Source organism: Halichoerus grypus, chromosome 6 (assembly GCF_964656455.1).
Source record: "Halichoerus grypus chromosome 6, mHalGry1.hap1.1, whole genome shotgun sequence".
Classification (NCBI taxonomy): domain Eukaryota; kingdom Metazoa; phylum Chordata; class Mammalia; order Carnivora; family Phocidae; genus Halichoerus; species Halichoerus grypus.
In genome coordinates, this window is record NC_135717.1 from 113,860,326 (window position 1) to 113,874,418 (window position 14,093).

At 43.9% G+C, this 14,093-nt stretch overlaps 1 protein-coding gene across 1 annotated transcript; it reads right to left on the minus strand.

Moving 5' to 3' along the window:
* Positions 1-271: 271 nt before the first annotated feature.
* AMIGO2 (adhesion molecule with Ig like domain 2) lies at positions 272-3,612 on the minus strand. Its single transcript, XM_036099365.2, has 2 exons — positions 3,110-3,612; positions 272-2,762 (listed from the first exon to the last, which is right to left on the minus strand). Exon 2 carries the CDS (start codon positions 2,698-2,700, stop codon positions 1,135-1,137), a length of 1,566 nt encoding a protein of 521 aa, XP_035955258.2. The 5' UTR covers positions 2,701-2,762; positions 3,110-3,612; the 3' UTR covers positions 272-1,134.
* Between the last annotated feature and the right edge of the window lie 10,481 nt (positions 3,613-14,093).

Below are 14,093 nucleotides of genomic sequence, written 5' to 3' on the forward strand. Positions count from 1 at the left end.
AATGTGCTGCAGAATCGGGGCCTAAGTGTCTTCCACACCTGGCTGAAGTACATAATGACATCAGAGTAGAGTGTCATAGAGAAGGCATAAATTGGGTAGAACACTTTAGAGCCTTTCTCCCCCTTTGACAAGATGAACTCTATGTTGTAACTCCAAAAAATCTAGAGAGATGCTTGCTAGAGAGGGTGCTTTAGACAAAGCAGAACAATCTGATCACATAAAACATCTTAGATTTATGTTTTGAAGTAGCCAAATAAAACAGAACATCAAGTCACAGAATACATATATTTACATTAATTCAAATGTCCAAAGCACAATACAGTAGGATCTATTTAATAGTTCATATAATTTGGGGATTTACATATACACAAGCATATGAACAAATATTAGTCAGCGAGAACAAAGGGTTAAGAAGTTACTCAGACATTTTGGTATCAACACCTACATATTTATGACAACAAATGATGATAACTTTCAACTTTCAATAAGATCTTTTGTGCAAGGATAAGAAATGTACAGAATGGAAAAAAGACAGTCAAACAAATGTACCTTTATTGCAGTATTTATCTAACACCATTTGGGATGTGGCATTATCCAGCAAATTTTATCAGTGTAGTCTGTTTACTGCGGTCTCAAATGATGAAATTAGCTGAATTATTCCCAAATCTAAACTTACTTTGTGCTTTGTAAGTGCCTTTTGGTTCTTCCTTCTACATCTTTTAAAAAATGAAATAGGACACTGATGCTTTTCTTTAAAATAACTTTGGTCCTAAGAAGTTAGTAAAGTCTCTTTTTAAGGAACACCAATACATGAAATTTAATTTTTCTTTCAAGAATCCTGAGCAAAAAGACAAGGTCACCTCCAGACCAGCTTCGAAATGATCAGTGGCGCTAAAGTCTAAGAGACTGTTATCTAGGACTTAAACTTTGGAAAACAACCCCATCTTTCTCTGGCAAATTGAGGAACCAAAGTGCACCTTACTACATTTCCTAGTAACAGTTAAAGAGGCCATTTGGTTGCATTTCAAAACACAAAACAACACCATTTCTGTCCTGCTGTTTATTTTGCAGACTGCACAGAAAGTTAAGTATGGAGTAATTAAATTACTACAGCATACGGAGACAGGCACAAAATTAAGTGGACGCCACAAAGGGTGTGTCTGAAAACACGGAATTGACCGAATCGGAGTCGGATTTCACCCTCGTGGACTTCAGGATGCCCTCGGCTATGACCGGTTCACTGGGAAAGAGCCTGACTTTCCCATTCTGCCCTGCAGCGGGATCCTTCAGGGGTTCCAAAAACACCACTCTTTTGGCGGCACCTGCCTTCCGATCGTCAGCAGGAGTGTCGCTAGCGGGGCCGGGGTTGAGAATAGACGCATGGGCATTGCTTTGGTTGAGAGTATTTTTTTGTCTCTTGGGTTTACACTTGCAGGGACACGGCGTCAGATAGAGGTACAAAAGTACCAAAACGATACTGGCCACGCAGGCTGCGAGGGTGGTGAAAGCTGTGTTAAATGCCTCGTGGGCGTGGGATCTGTTTACGGTGAAATTGCTCACGTTGATTGTGACATCCACGGTCTCATTTAACAGGCGCTGCCTGTTCATGGCAATACAGGAATACACTCCAGCGTCCTCAAAACGAGGACTTTCTATAACCAGACTTCCATTGTGAAACACGTGAAAGTTTTCCAGCTCTTTATCGGGCTCCAGCAGTCTGTTATCCGGACTGACCCAAATGAAATCGGTATTTGCACTGCCAGTCTTGCTGTCACAGGGGACAATCAGCCTTTCCCCAACTTGAGCCTCATGAATAAAGCCAAGTGCACGGAAGGAGCCATTGATGATGCTGTCCGAGCAATTCATAAAGCTATCCTGGAGCAGAAGCACCTGATGGGAGTGCTTAGAGTCAGACCACAGGCGACAGGTATAATCATTCTTAAAATCCATCACTGAGCTAAAGTGCCTGCGATACCAAAAGATCAGCAACGAATAAAGGGAACAGTCACAGACAAATGGGTTTCCATGAAGGTAGATGCCTCTCAGCTGTTTTCCTGGTACTAAATTAATATGGTGCATTGGCAGGGAGGGGATTCGGTTATAAGAAACATCTAGAAACATCAGTTCTGCCAGCTTGAACCTTCCAACATACAAATCCATGGGAAACTGGGTAAGAAAGTTTCCACTTAAGTAGAGTTTTTGCAACTGGGAGAGCCCTCCAAAAGCTGAAGGGTCGAGATAGGAAATGTGATTGTTGTAAAGCAGGAGCACTTCCAGAACCTTCAACTCTTGGAACACTGCACTTTTCACCGTCTTCAGCTTATTGGAGGATAAGTCAAGACAATTCAAATTTGGAGTTGTGGAGAAACTGCCTGTGCCAATGCTGGTGATGTTGTTATGACGAATAATTAGGGTGTTCAGCTTAACAAATGATACTGGAATCCACTCAGCATCCAGAAGCCCGATCCTGTTATAGCTCAGATCCAGCCTCTTAATCAGTCTGAAAAGGTTCCCGGGCACCTTGGACAGGTTTTTGTTGGTGCAGCTCACGATGTCCGTGGCACAGATGCAGGCGGTGGGGCACACCCCGGAGGCGCCGCGGCTCACGGTCACCGTGATCACCAACAAACACAGCAGCTCCCTGCAGCCCGGTCTCACAACTCCAGGCAGGGTGGGCAGCGTGTGTAAACGTAAAGACATTATGGTCGCCTCCAAGTCTCCTCCTGGCGCCTTTCCACCAGCTCAGCCTCCCACCAGTGAACCTGGTAAACAATCAATATTTGAAAGGGGTGAGGGGGAAAGCAAAGTTAACTACCACCAGTTAACCCTTAAGAGTCATATCTTGCTTTCTTTTCAATAACTTTTGAAATGCAGGTTGTGTGTCACGCTGTTAAATGCAATTTATTTTCCTGGGGTACTCCTGCTTACAGACATTTACGGTCACAATCTATCAACACAACCGTCTCAACACCAGAAATTAAGTTGTTTTTTTTCTTTAACGTGTAGGCTGCGTCGTTTTTTAAACTCACTGCAACAGACACAGAAATACACAAAACGCATCCTACAAACAAACGGAAATGCATAGGAAGCCACCCATCCAGAAACTCACAGAGCTGAAAAGCCTCACTGGCTCTGGCGATAGGCCGCCGACGGTGGTGTCTTCGGAAGGTCTGCGAGTCTGTCTGTCTCGGTCCGTCACTCCTGCATCTCCCGAGTTCCTTTCCCTCCTGCTCCCGGCGGGCGGCAACCTCTCGCTGGCTCTCAACTTTGGGGAGTTTCAAGCAGCCGCGGCGGCAGCGGCCACCCCGGGCGCAGGAAACGTCTCGGTCGGCTCCGGTGGGTTCTCCCGGGCTCTCTTCATTGCTCGGCTAAAGGTACCGCCTCGGCGCCCTGGCCGTTGCGTGTCCCCGCGCGGGGCGCCCCACTCCCTGAGCCGGGTCCGAGGGGCGGGGGCGCTGGCAGCGGGTCGGTCCCGGCCCCGCCTCCCCGGGCTCCGGAGCCAGCAGGACCCGGGGTTCCCGCGCGCCGCTGCCCGGGTTTTATCCCCGTGCGCGGGGTGGGCAGCGGGGCGGGGAGACGGTCCCGCCCCTGCGCGTCCTCCCTCCGGCTGGAAGCAGCTCCGAGGCTGCGGGCGGGAGCCGGCTGGGCGCACGGCGGGGGGCGCGCGGCGCGGGGAGGGGGCGGCGGCGCAGCCAATCGGAGCGGCGGCCGGCATCCCTCTCGCCCCCACCCCGCGGCCTCGCCGCCACCTCCCGCCTCGGGGGAGACGGACTCGGCGGAGCGGGGTGTGTGCCGGAAGCTCAGCCATTCCCACCCGCTGTGTGCGCGTGTCCAGCCCCGAACGGGGTGGTGGGGCGGGGGGTTCAGGGGGCACGCCCAGCCAGGGAAGCAGAGGTCTCCCCCTTGAAGACCCCACTTGTCGCGGCCGCCCGGGTCCACTGAGCTCCCTGACCTCTTGTAGCTCTCTTTGGGCCGGGGCCAAGGGGGCTTCCACAGGGCTAAGTGCGGCGGGTTTTAAAGGTTTTAGAAAATAAACACAGAAGTGGCCTTCCGTCTCCGCCCACGTTTGGGGGGGGGGCGGTGTAGAGAAATGGGCACTTTACCTCCGGTGCGACCAAGATCTCTGTTTGGGGGAAGGAACTGGGAAGACGCTGCGGGGACACGCCGCACCTCCCTGGGAAAGTTCTATCCCTTTCCTAACTCAGGAGGCGGCATCGAGGATGGTGCCCAATCCGAAAAGGAGAAGCACAGGAAAGAAGGCTTGGGGCCGACCTTCCGGCTGGAATGCAAAGATAAGGGTATTAAGCTGGGAAAAAAAAAAAAAAAAATTCCGGAGCCAGACTTTTTTTTTTTTTTAGGGGGTTGGAGTGGGGGTGGGGGTGGAGGCAAATGTGTTCATGCCGGATAGGGACTGATCCTAGAAGGGGTACCTGCGCGGGCGTTCTACATACCTCCGGTGAGACAGGCCGGCGCCGGACTCAAGCGTGCTTTGGTCTAGCAGGCTAGGAAAGGTACAACCCAGGGTGGACACCCCGCCTACCGCCTCCCCCGAAAAAAGCCCAGGTGGACAAATACAAGGTGGAGGGCTTGGGGTTGATGAGCTTTTCGATTAAAAATCCGTTTTTGATTAATTCCAAGATCAGTTTTAACGATGGGATTTGAATGAGCCAGATGGCCCATTTGTCCATCATATCTGGATTAAAAAAAATAAATTACTGCCCTGACAAGAGATAACTAAGTAAAGCAGAAGGGATAGGGAGACTGAAAAGCAGACCAAATTGAGAACACAGAAGCAGGGCACATAACTTGTAATATTACTTAAAAAATAAAACTGATGCTACAACAACCAACTCCCCCACCCCACCCCACCCCCACAAATACACTTGAACAACCTTGAATTTAGTGGGAGTTGGTCCCTACATTGTTCATGAATGGATTCATGTGCTAGCACAGATCTGTTAGGCCAGTGCCAAATTTAAATAGAACTGTGTGCATTGTTAATTTAGTCAGTCTGTTTGTGGAATCAATCTGGAATAGCACTGGTAAATCAAGATTTTTTTTTTCAGGTGAAAGCAGCTTGATTCAGGGTAGTTTCAGTTTCATGAAAAGTGGAATTTTATCCTAAGAAGAATGCAGCCTGCCATGCTCTAGGAAAGCTTCCTCACTGTGAGCTCCCAAGAGAGGCTGAGGCTGAAAGTTTCCAAAGTGATGCCACACTTCCTGGGGTTCTCAAAAAGCCGGGGTCTCCAGGCCTTCATTTTTGCAGTTAAAATGGTTAACACAGAGAAATGGAATTGCAATCACTCAGAGGAATGCTTTCTAACTGACTGGCAAACGGGTTTTGGCAACGTTTTACTAAGGAACTAACATCCTATTCAAAGGAAACCATGCAGGCAGGAGAAAGTCCTGTAGGTCCTAGGAAAGTAGTGTCAAAAGAAAAGGGACTCAAGCATGGACGCAGACTAAGTCCCTCTAGCTCTAGAGGCATCCTAGAAACGCGTACAAAGATTACACAGCAGAAATAAACCAAATGCACTCAAAATCCACACACACTTATCTATTTGAAGGCCTGATTTTTGAGATTCTGCCTATTTGGCAATAGGAAAGGAGTTCTGAAAGGGGTGGGTTTACTTGGCTTTGAGAAGAAAAAGCTAAGCATCTACCTTAATTTTGGGTGTAAGGTGTGACCTTACGTTGTGGAGGGAACTTTCTCTACATCCTTTCACCTCTCCTGCCAGATCCTCTCTTTCCATTAGAAAGGAAGTTCCACAAGGGCAGAAATATTATGTCTTGGACACTGCTCTATTCTTAGCTTCTAGAACTCTGCTTGACACTTGCTTGGCATTAAGTAAATTTTTGATAAATAAACTGAGGAATGGGGAACTTATTCTAGGCCTATTTGAGCCGAGTCTGCTGGTTGATATTCCACTCTCTATACTTCAAAAAGCTTGTCAGAAAGAAGAGAAGAGAGGGAAAGAGGAGCCCTGCGAACATGACTTGAGTCCTAGATCCAGTGGTACCTGAAGGCCACTGCCCACTTTTACTTCTTTTTTTTTCTTAAATTATTTTGAGTTGCGTTCATGTCCCTGTGACTGCAAGAGTCCTAGTGCGTGTAATGATGGTGATAATAAATATGTATTGGGCTATTATGATGTGCTAGATACTGAGCTCTGTGTTTTACATGAATTATTTCATTTACTGCTCGCCATAACCCGGCAACATTATGTAATCCTGTAATCCAGATGGTAAACAACTGTGTTCCAAATTATTTGAAAATGGAATGGGATGAAATTAGCTTGAGGCTCCATTTGAAGGATTTAGATTAAACTGAAAAGAGATGTTTCTGAAGGGGTGGCTCCAGGCTGGAATGGTTGCCAAGACAGATGGTTGAGTTGCCTTCTCAGGAGTTTAAAATAGGACAGATAGATATTCTTCTGGTCTTTTCCACACGGCACAATCTTGGTATTTTTGACCATTCAATGACTCCAGTGGATAGTAGCAAGTGGATTGATTCTGAATTGAGTGTGCTGAGGCAGGGGTGAACGTGTGAGAGTGTCTGGCTGGGTCTGCAAGTAACTCCCACTTGGGGGCAGGGATTTAGGTAGATGAAATCTCAGGGCTTTCTCCTGTTGTAATCAAAGACTTAAGGCCTCAGAGATATGAAACAAGAAATGGTTATAGCACTAGTTTATGATTCAGAGTCCTTTTTACTAAGAATAAACACTTAAATGGCACTTTATATCCTGGGAAGGGCTTGCCCATTCTGTGTCTCCTTAGACTCTAGCACCCATCCTGTGAGCAGGTGTAGTTGGGACACCAGCAGATAGCTAACATGGCCTCCTTTTTTCACCTGGGGACACATCCGGTGTTCATCAGGAACCGCCCCCTGGGGTCTCCAGCTCTGCGGGCACCTGACAGTTGCACACAGGAGCTTTCTGCCGAGGCCTCCTCCCTTTGGGGGCAGCACTGTGCAGAGGGTTTTTACAGTGTGGCTGGAGCCTCTGCCCACCAGCTCTGGAAGTGTACTCCGCTCCTCTAACAGTCTGTTTTTCTTTTGGCCTCATCCAGTTGGTTTTTGTAAATGGACCAGGACTTGTAGTAGAACCAGATTTCTCACCCAGTACTATGTCCCTGGCTGTATGGAGGTTCAGGCTCCAGCCCCGTGCTCTCTGAACTCCAGGGGGCATGGGTCAACTGGTGGCTTGGTTCTCTGGAAGCTTCCTTGGCTAGACATGCGGGCTAGTCAGTTACCCCCATGCCCTCTCCAGGGAGAGCCCAGAATGGGGGGCAACTCTTTGAGCAATTCTCACTCACTCATCTGTTCTATCTCCTGTCTTCAAGGACATAGCCTGCATAGGTTGTTTCTTTTTCTTTCTTTCTTTCTTTTTTTTTAGTTTAGTTGAGATGAAATTCACATAAACAAAACTCACCTTTTTTCACCTTTGAAGATCATCTGAAAGAGTATATACTTATTTCATAACGGTAGGTTTATAGAATTGTCTTCTCTTTCCTCATCTGCATTTTCTATTTTTTTTTACAATGTTTTTGTGATAAGAAAAAGCACAATGAGTACTTGCAATTGTTTAAAGTTACCTGTGGCTAAGTCATGTGCATCAATGTTTCTGCTTTATTGTGAGTCCTATTTAATATTCAGGGACTCTAGTTTCAGAGAACAAAACCGTCCTCTGATTTCTCAGGTAGGAAGTGACTCTAATTTCCCATGATTTGTTCTGTGTTAGTACTACAATCCTTTATTTGGCAAATATTTACTGAACATCTACTATGTGCCAGACACTATTCTTTAGTCTGAAAATTAGAGCCATACATAAAGGCTGCCATAGCCATGCAAGCCAAACTAGAATGAGAGGCGTACTAGTCACTCATGTATTTCTTGTTGACTGATTGTCCACACCCCCAGATTTGAGGCTCAACAACCTTGGTTGGGGTCAACTCCCAAGAGCTGTGAATCCTTCACTCTCAGTGCATTCTTAGACCAGCCTTTGTGAAGGTGGCAGGAACCTCTGCCCCACACCTCCACGTGTCCATGTGTTTTTCTGTGAGAAAGAAAAACAAAAAGAACAACTAAAGCCCCTTTTTCTTAATCCTAAAAGTATGACGTGCTCATTGTAGAAAAATTAGAAATACAGAAAAGATGTAAAGAATCAGAGAATGCCATTCATAGTCTTACTGGTAAATTACAGTTCTGCTCAAAGAATAAATCCATTGTAGTGAGGAAGCTGAGATGTTGCAAAAGGATGGTTTGTCATAATTATGTAAATAGAAAAGAAATAAAAGTCTTTGTTTTTTGTTTTGTTTTTTTTTTTTTTAATGCTCTGAAATTCTCAGCCTTAGGAATGAAGTAAGCAGATGAAAATTTGCTTTGTAAAATTCAGTGTGTCAAAGCCATGCTCCTGGCATTATGGTTACCTCTTGCAATTTTGGTCATAAATGGTATAATTTCCGTTTTGCTCATTATTAGCCTGAAGGGAATCATCTAATTGAATTCCTAAATGCTATTACATCCCTCAAAACTGGGGCTAATTTTATCTCTGATAAATATGGATAATGTTTAACAAACCCAGTTTGGAGAATTATATGAAGTGTTCAGACTCCTGTTTTATGTTCTTTAAACAATTTGATTTCCTGTAGCAGTAATTAATTGGTCACTTTTCATAAAGGTAATATCTGAGTATTCAAAGAAATACCTGATTTGGAGCAATAAGTATTTGCTAGACAAAATTAACACAAAATAAAGTAAAATGGAATTGAGAGAAAAAAAATAATAAACTCTCTCTTTCAGACAGCCGGCACTATTGCAAATACTCATTCAATTATTTTCAGCAAATACAGGCTCTCTGTGGTGGATGCTGCATGCATAATTTGCTTTGGAACTCTGACCTCTCAGTTTGTGATAGTGAAAAGCAATATTACATTCATATGGGGGAGTGGACCTCTGGAAAGATCCAGGGGCAAGTCCAGAAGGACCTCTGGAAAGATCCAAGAAAGTGGGCTTGATAACAAGACCCAACATTTATTGCATTTTTACTACAATACACCAGACTTCTCATTTAATTCTTACGAGGGCCCTAAGAGATGGTCATTAACATCCCCATTGTCGAATAAGGGCAATGGGACTGAGTTGGTTTATGTAACTTGTCCAAGATTAGTGGTTGAACCAGATCTCTCACCCTGCTGTCTCACTCTGATCTCATGCTCTACCATTATCTCTAATGCTTCCCATTAGGGAGGAGAGGGGTCAGCCCTAATTTAAATTCCATTCAGCAGACATTGTTAGTCCTGGCCACACTCCCAGAGCCATCATATGGTTGTTCTCCTCTAGGAATTTGTAGTGTTATTCGAAATAATTGTAGGATATAAGACAGTATATAATTCAATTTCAAATTGGACATAGCAAAGAGCCAAAATATTTGCAACAGAATAGGTATTTTGGGCATTGAAAATTCCAATACAAGCAGATTTTTAGATCTTCCTCATTTCTTGTTGACCAAATAGCTGACTCAACAAAGAGAATTGTAGCAAATAAAAGTATAATTTGGGAGAATCCACTTGAATGGTCAGGGATGACAATTATCTCTTAGAATTAAGCAACAATAATATGGCTTCTTTTATCTGTAACATTCATAATAGAGAATCATAAGCAAGGAAAGTAGTTTCTCTCTCTTGGCACAGTTAAGAGTCGAAACATCCTCTAATCATATGCCAAATGGCAATGTGTTAAAGAAAAAAAAAGGTGATGTGGTAAAATAGAGCACTGAATAACGAAACAACTTTCTGGGTTGTGGTGGAAGAATTTCCATTTATTAACTGTATAATCTTGGGTAAGTGACCTGGTCTTTCAGGCTCAACCTCCTCATGTGTAAAATGGGAATACCGTGCAAGCATATGCACCGTTTCATTTCACAAGGTTGACAGAGATGAGCTGAGACCTGGAAAGTTCCTGTGGGAATGATAAAGCTGGAAACGAGTATCACACGGAGTCCCAATCCTGTGTTATTCATCCTTGCTGTCCTTGCGCCGTGGACATGATCTGACACAGCACCGATGTTGAACATATGTCCGTCGCACCTAATGGAACTGAAGCTAGGTTTATGTACAAAATAAACAGCTGGAGAGGTGCCTCGCCACAGTGATGTTTGTACTAATTATATGGCTCCCCTGGGCCTGGCTGTACCAGAGTACAGCGGCTCCTCCAAATGAGGACCTGCTGTTGGCTCAGCCCCGCCTTACTCTCCCAGGTACTCCGCTGCAGAGTGGAAGAGGCTGCCAGTCTGCAGGCCTGGGCTTCTCAAAGCCCCTTGGGACTCGAAGCTGGCATGTTGTGGGGGAACATCCTGGGCGGAGACCTTTAGCTAGGAGTGATGATTGGCAACACCACGACACGCTGGAGACTACTCAAAGGAGTTTTGAACTACAGGGAAAAAGCAAACCAAAACAAAACAATACTAACAATCACTCTCTCCAGAGAGCAGTTTTGACATGTTGTGACTTGCATTGTGAGAGAAATACGTGGGCGGAAACCAGGGAAGGTGTCCTTGGAAGCTGCTGTGTAGAAGAGGTCAGGGACAAGTCTGAACAAGTTGCTGAAGGATGAGGCTGCTCGTTGACGTTTTCTCCTTTATGGAAACAGCAGGATGATGGAAAACATGCTATTGTGGCTGCTGTCCACATTTATCTAGAAGTAGAAATTTTTCATTTACTCAATTATAGTTATTGAAACAGTTGGACATCTAAAATTCCTCTCTTCCGAATCCACTTTGCCAGGAAGCCCTGAGGACCTTACCACCATTTGCACAAGCAGAATCTGCATTTACCCATTAAGTATCAACATATGTTTGTTTGTTTGTTCGTTTGGTATGTCTGGGGGGAAGCTGGATGGTGGACTCTCCAGAGAGGGCCACCTTCATAACATCCACATAGCCCACCTTGACAAGTTCAGAAACTTGATATTTTTGATGTGCCAGAGTTAATTGTGAAGAATGTGAATGATTTATAATGTCCAACAAAAGGATACCTACTGGTGAATTTAAAGTAAAAGTCAAGTGGATCAGAACTTGATATGGGCCTTATCATAGTCTCTGCCTGCAAGAAAGCTTTGGGAAGCCAAGTTTATATTCATAGGTATGTTTGGTGAGTGTGAAATGATGGAGAAGAGTAGGTCGTTTGATGAATGTAATGTTTAGTGGGATCAAACTATTATAGCATGATAAATCCATTGCCGCAAAAGGGGTATGTCTGCCAGTGAGACCACATATTCAGATTGGCTGCATATGGCACCGTCATCCCTGGGCAGAAGGTGCCAAGCAGCTAATCAGTGAACTTTTAAGTTACACAAGAAAAACGATGACATCATGATTCTGCCCCAAGAAGAAAATTACTCTTTTTATTAAAGGCAATCTCTCCCTCTTTTTTTCATCACTACAATAACAGAGTACATTACACAAAGGCAGAACAACATCATAAATAAGGCTGAATAGTGGTCATACAGAAGAGAGGCGGATGAACAAGGAACCCAACTCTTAGTAGAAGGAGATATCAGAGGGGCGCCTGGGTGGTGCAGTTAGTTAAGCCTTCGACTCTTGGTTTCGGCTCAGGTTGTGATCTCAGGGTCATGAGATCAAGCCTGGTATCAGGCTCTGCGCTCAGCGTGGAGTCTGCCTAAGACCTCTCTGCCCCTCCCCTCCTGCACTCTCTCTCTCTCTCTCTCTCAAATAAATAAATAAATCTTTTAAAAAAAGAATTTTAAAAAAAGGAAGGAAGAAGGGAGGGAGGGAGGGAGGGGGAGAGGGAGGGAGGGATATCAGAAAGCAGTGCAGCTACCTGGAGAGAAAAGCCAGTCTCCAGAACTAAGTCCTGAGAAGCAGCCATTTTGCAGAACCTCAATAAAACGTCATGATAAATATATACCTTGAAAGTAAAATGAATAATTACATAAACAGAACTTGAGTTCTCTCTAATGAAAAAATGACAAGTTCCCGTAAGGGCAGTCACGAGACAAGAATCATGGAGCATGCACAGAAAATTAGCCAAATAAGGGCAATGTCACCCAAATCAAGGAACAGAACACCTACCAACACTCTAAAGTTCCCATGTTCCCTTCTAGGCCCTAACCTCCCAGTGGTAACCGCTCTCCGGACTTCCACCAACATGGATTAGTTCTGCTTGTTTTTATACTTTTTAGAAATGAAATATATACTCTTTGTGTCTGGCTCTGATTGCTCAACTTGCATTTGAGAGATTCATCCTTATTTTTATGTGTCATCCTAGATCATTTTCATAGCTATATAGTATTCCACTATGTGATTCTATCACAATTTATTGAATTATTGATGGACATCTGAATAATTGTCAATTTTTTCTCTTTCAAGTACTGTTGCCATGAATATTCTAATACATGCCTTTTGATAAACATAATGTACCCATTTCTATCGGGCAGATGCCTCAAAATGTACTTGCTTGGTCACAGGGAGTACACATACTCAACCTGAGTCATTAACTGCCAGTTTTCCAAAGTGGATGTACAGATTTATTCTCCCACAGGTATGGGAGAATTCCTATTCCTCCACATTCTCATCAGCACTCTTTACTTTCCATCTTTTTCCTCTTGACCATTTAGGGGGGTAGTTAGTGGCATTCCACTGAGCTTTTAATTTGCATTTAGGTGAGGACTAATGAACTTGGGCAATTTGTTACAGGGTTATCATCCATTTACATATCCTCCTTTATGAGTCTTTGGCTCATTCTGCTATTGAGCTATCTTTTTCTTATTGATTCTTTATATATTCTGGATCTGTGGGGTTTTTTATCAAATATATTAGGTAAGTGTACATAAATATATATATTTAATATTTTATGCCACCCTGTGGGTTGCCATTTTGTTCACTTTGGTGAACAGAAGTTCTTAGTTTTAATATAGCCAAGATTATCACGTTTTTTCTTTTATGTTTCTTCTTTTGTATTTCCTATTTAGGAAAGCATTGCCTACTCCAAGATCAGAAAGATGTTTTCCTCTAAAAGCTTTATGGTTTTACTTTACAGTTTATTTCTCTGATCCATCTTGCTATGATCTGAGTTTGTGGTCCCCCAAAATTCCTATGTTGAAATCCTAACACCTAAGGTGATGGAATTAGGAGATGGGGCATTTGGGACATGATTAGTTCATCAGGGCAGAGCCCTCAGAATGGGATTAGGATACAGAGACATCTCTCATCACCTTCAGCCATGGGAAGACAGCAAAAAGATGCCATCTATGAATGAGAAAGCAGACCCTCACCAGACACCAAAGTTCATTGTATTTTTGTTTTAGCAGCCCAAATAGACTGAGAGACACCTGGAGTTGATTCTTGTGTGTAATGTGAAGTAGAAGTCAATATACATTTTTTCCCCGTATGGATATTCAGTTGCCCCAACATGATTTATTGAAAAGACCATTCTTTTCCCTACTGCCCTGTGTGGTCACTTTTGTCATAAATCGTGCAATCATGTATGGGTCATGAGATCATGTACATATGTGTGGGTCTGTTCCATTGGAAAGTTATCTGTTCTCTCTGTTCCAGCACTGCACAGTTTTGATTACCATTTCTTTATTACTTACTAATTTTTTTAAAAGTTTATTTATTTACTGAAGTAATCTCAACACCCGACGTGTGGCTCAAAGTCACATGCTCCTCCAGCTAAGCCAGCCAAGAGCCCCAATTACCTTAGCTTTATAGTAATAGTTTCTGATATCTCATAATATTAGTCCTTCATATTTGCTCTTCAGGCATGCCTTGGTTATTCTTGGCCTTTTGCATTTCCACATGAATTTTATTTTATTTATTTTTTTAGAGAGTGAAGGGGGTGGAGAGGGGCAGAGGGAGAGGGAGAGAGAGAATCTTAAAAGCAGTCTCCAAGCCCAGCACGGAGCACAAGGTGACCTGAGATCATGATCTGGGCCGAAATCAAGAGTGGGACGCTCCATATGAATTTTTAAATTGACTTATAAATTCCTGGGGGAAAAAACCCACAGCTTGGATTTTGGTTGCAAGGGCATAGAAGTATGCATTAATTTGGAAAGAACTTACATTTTTACAATA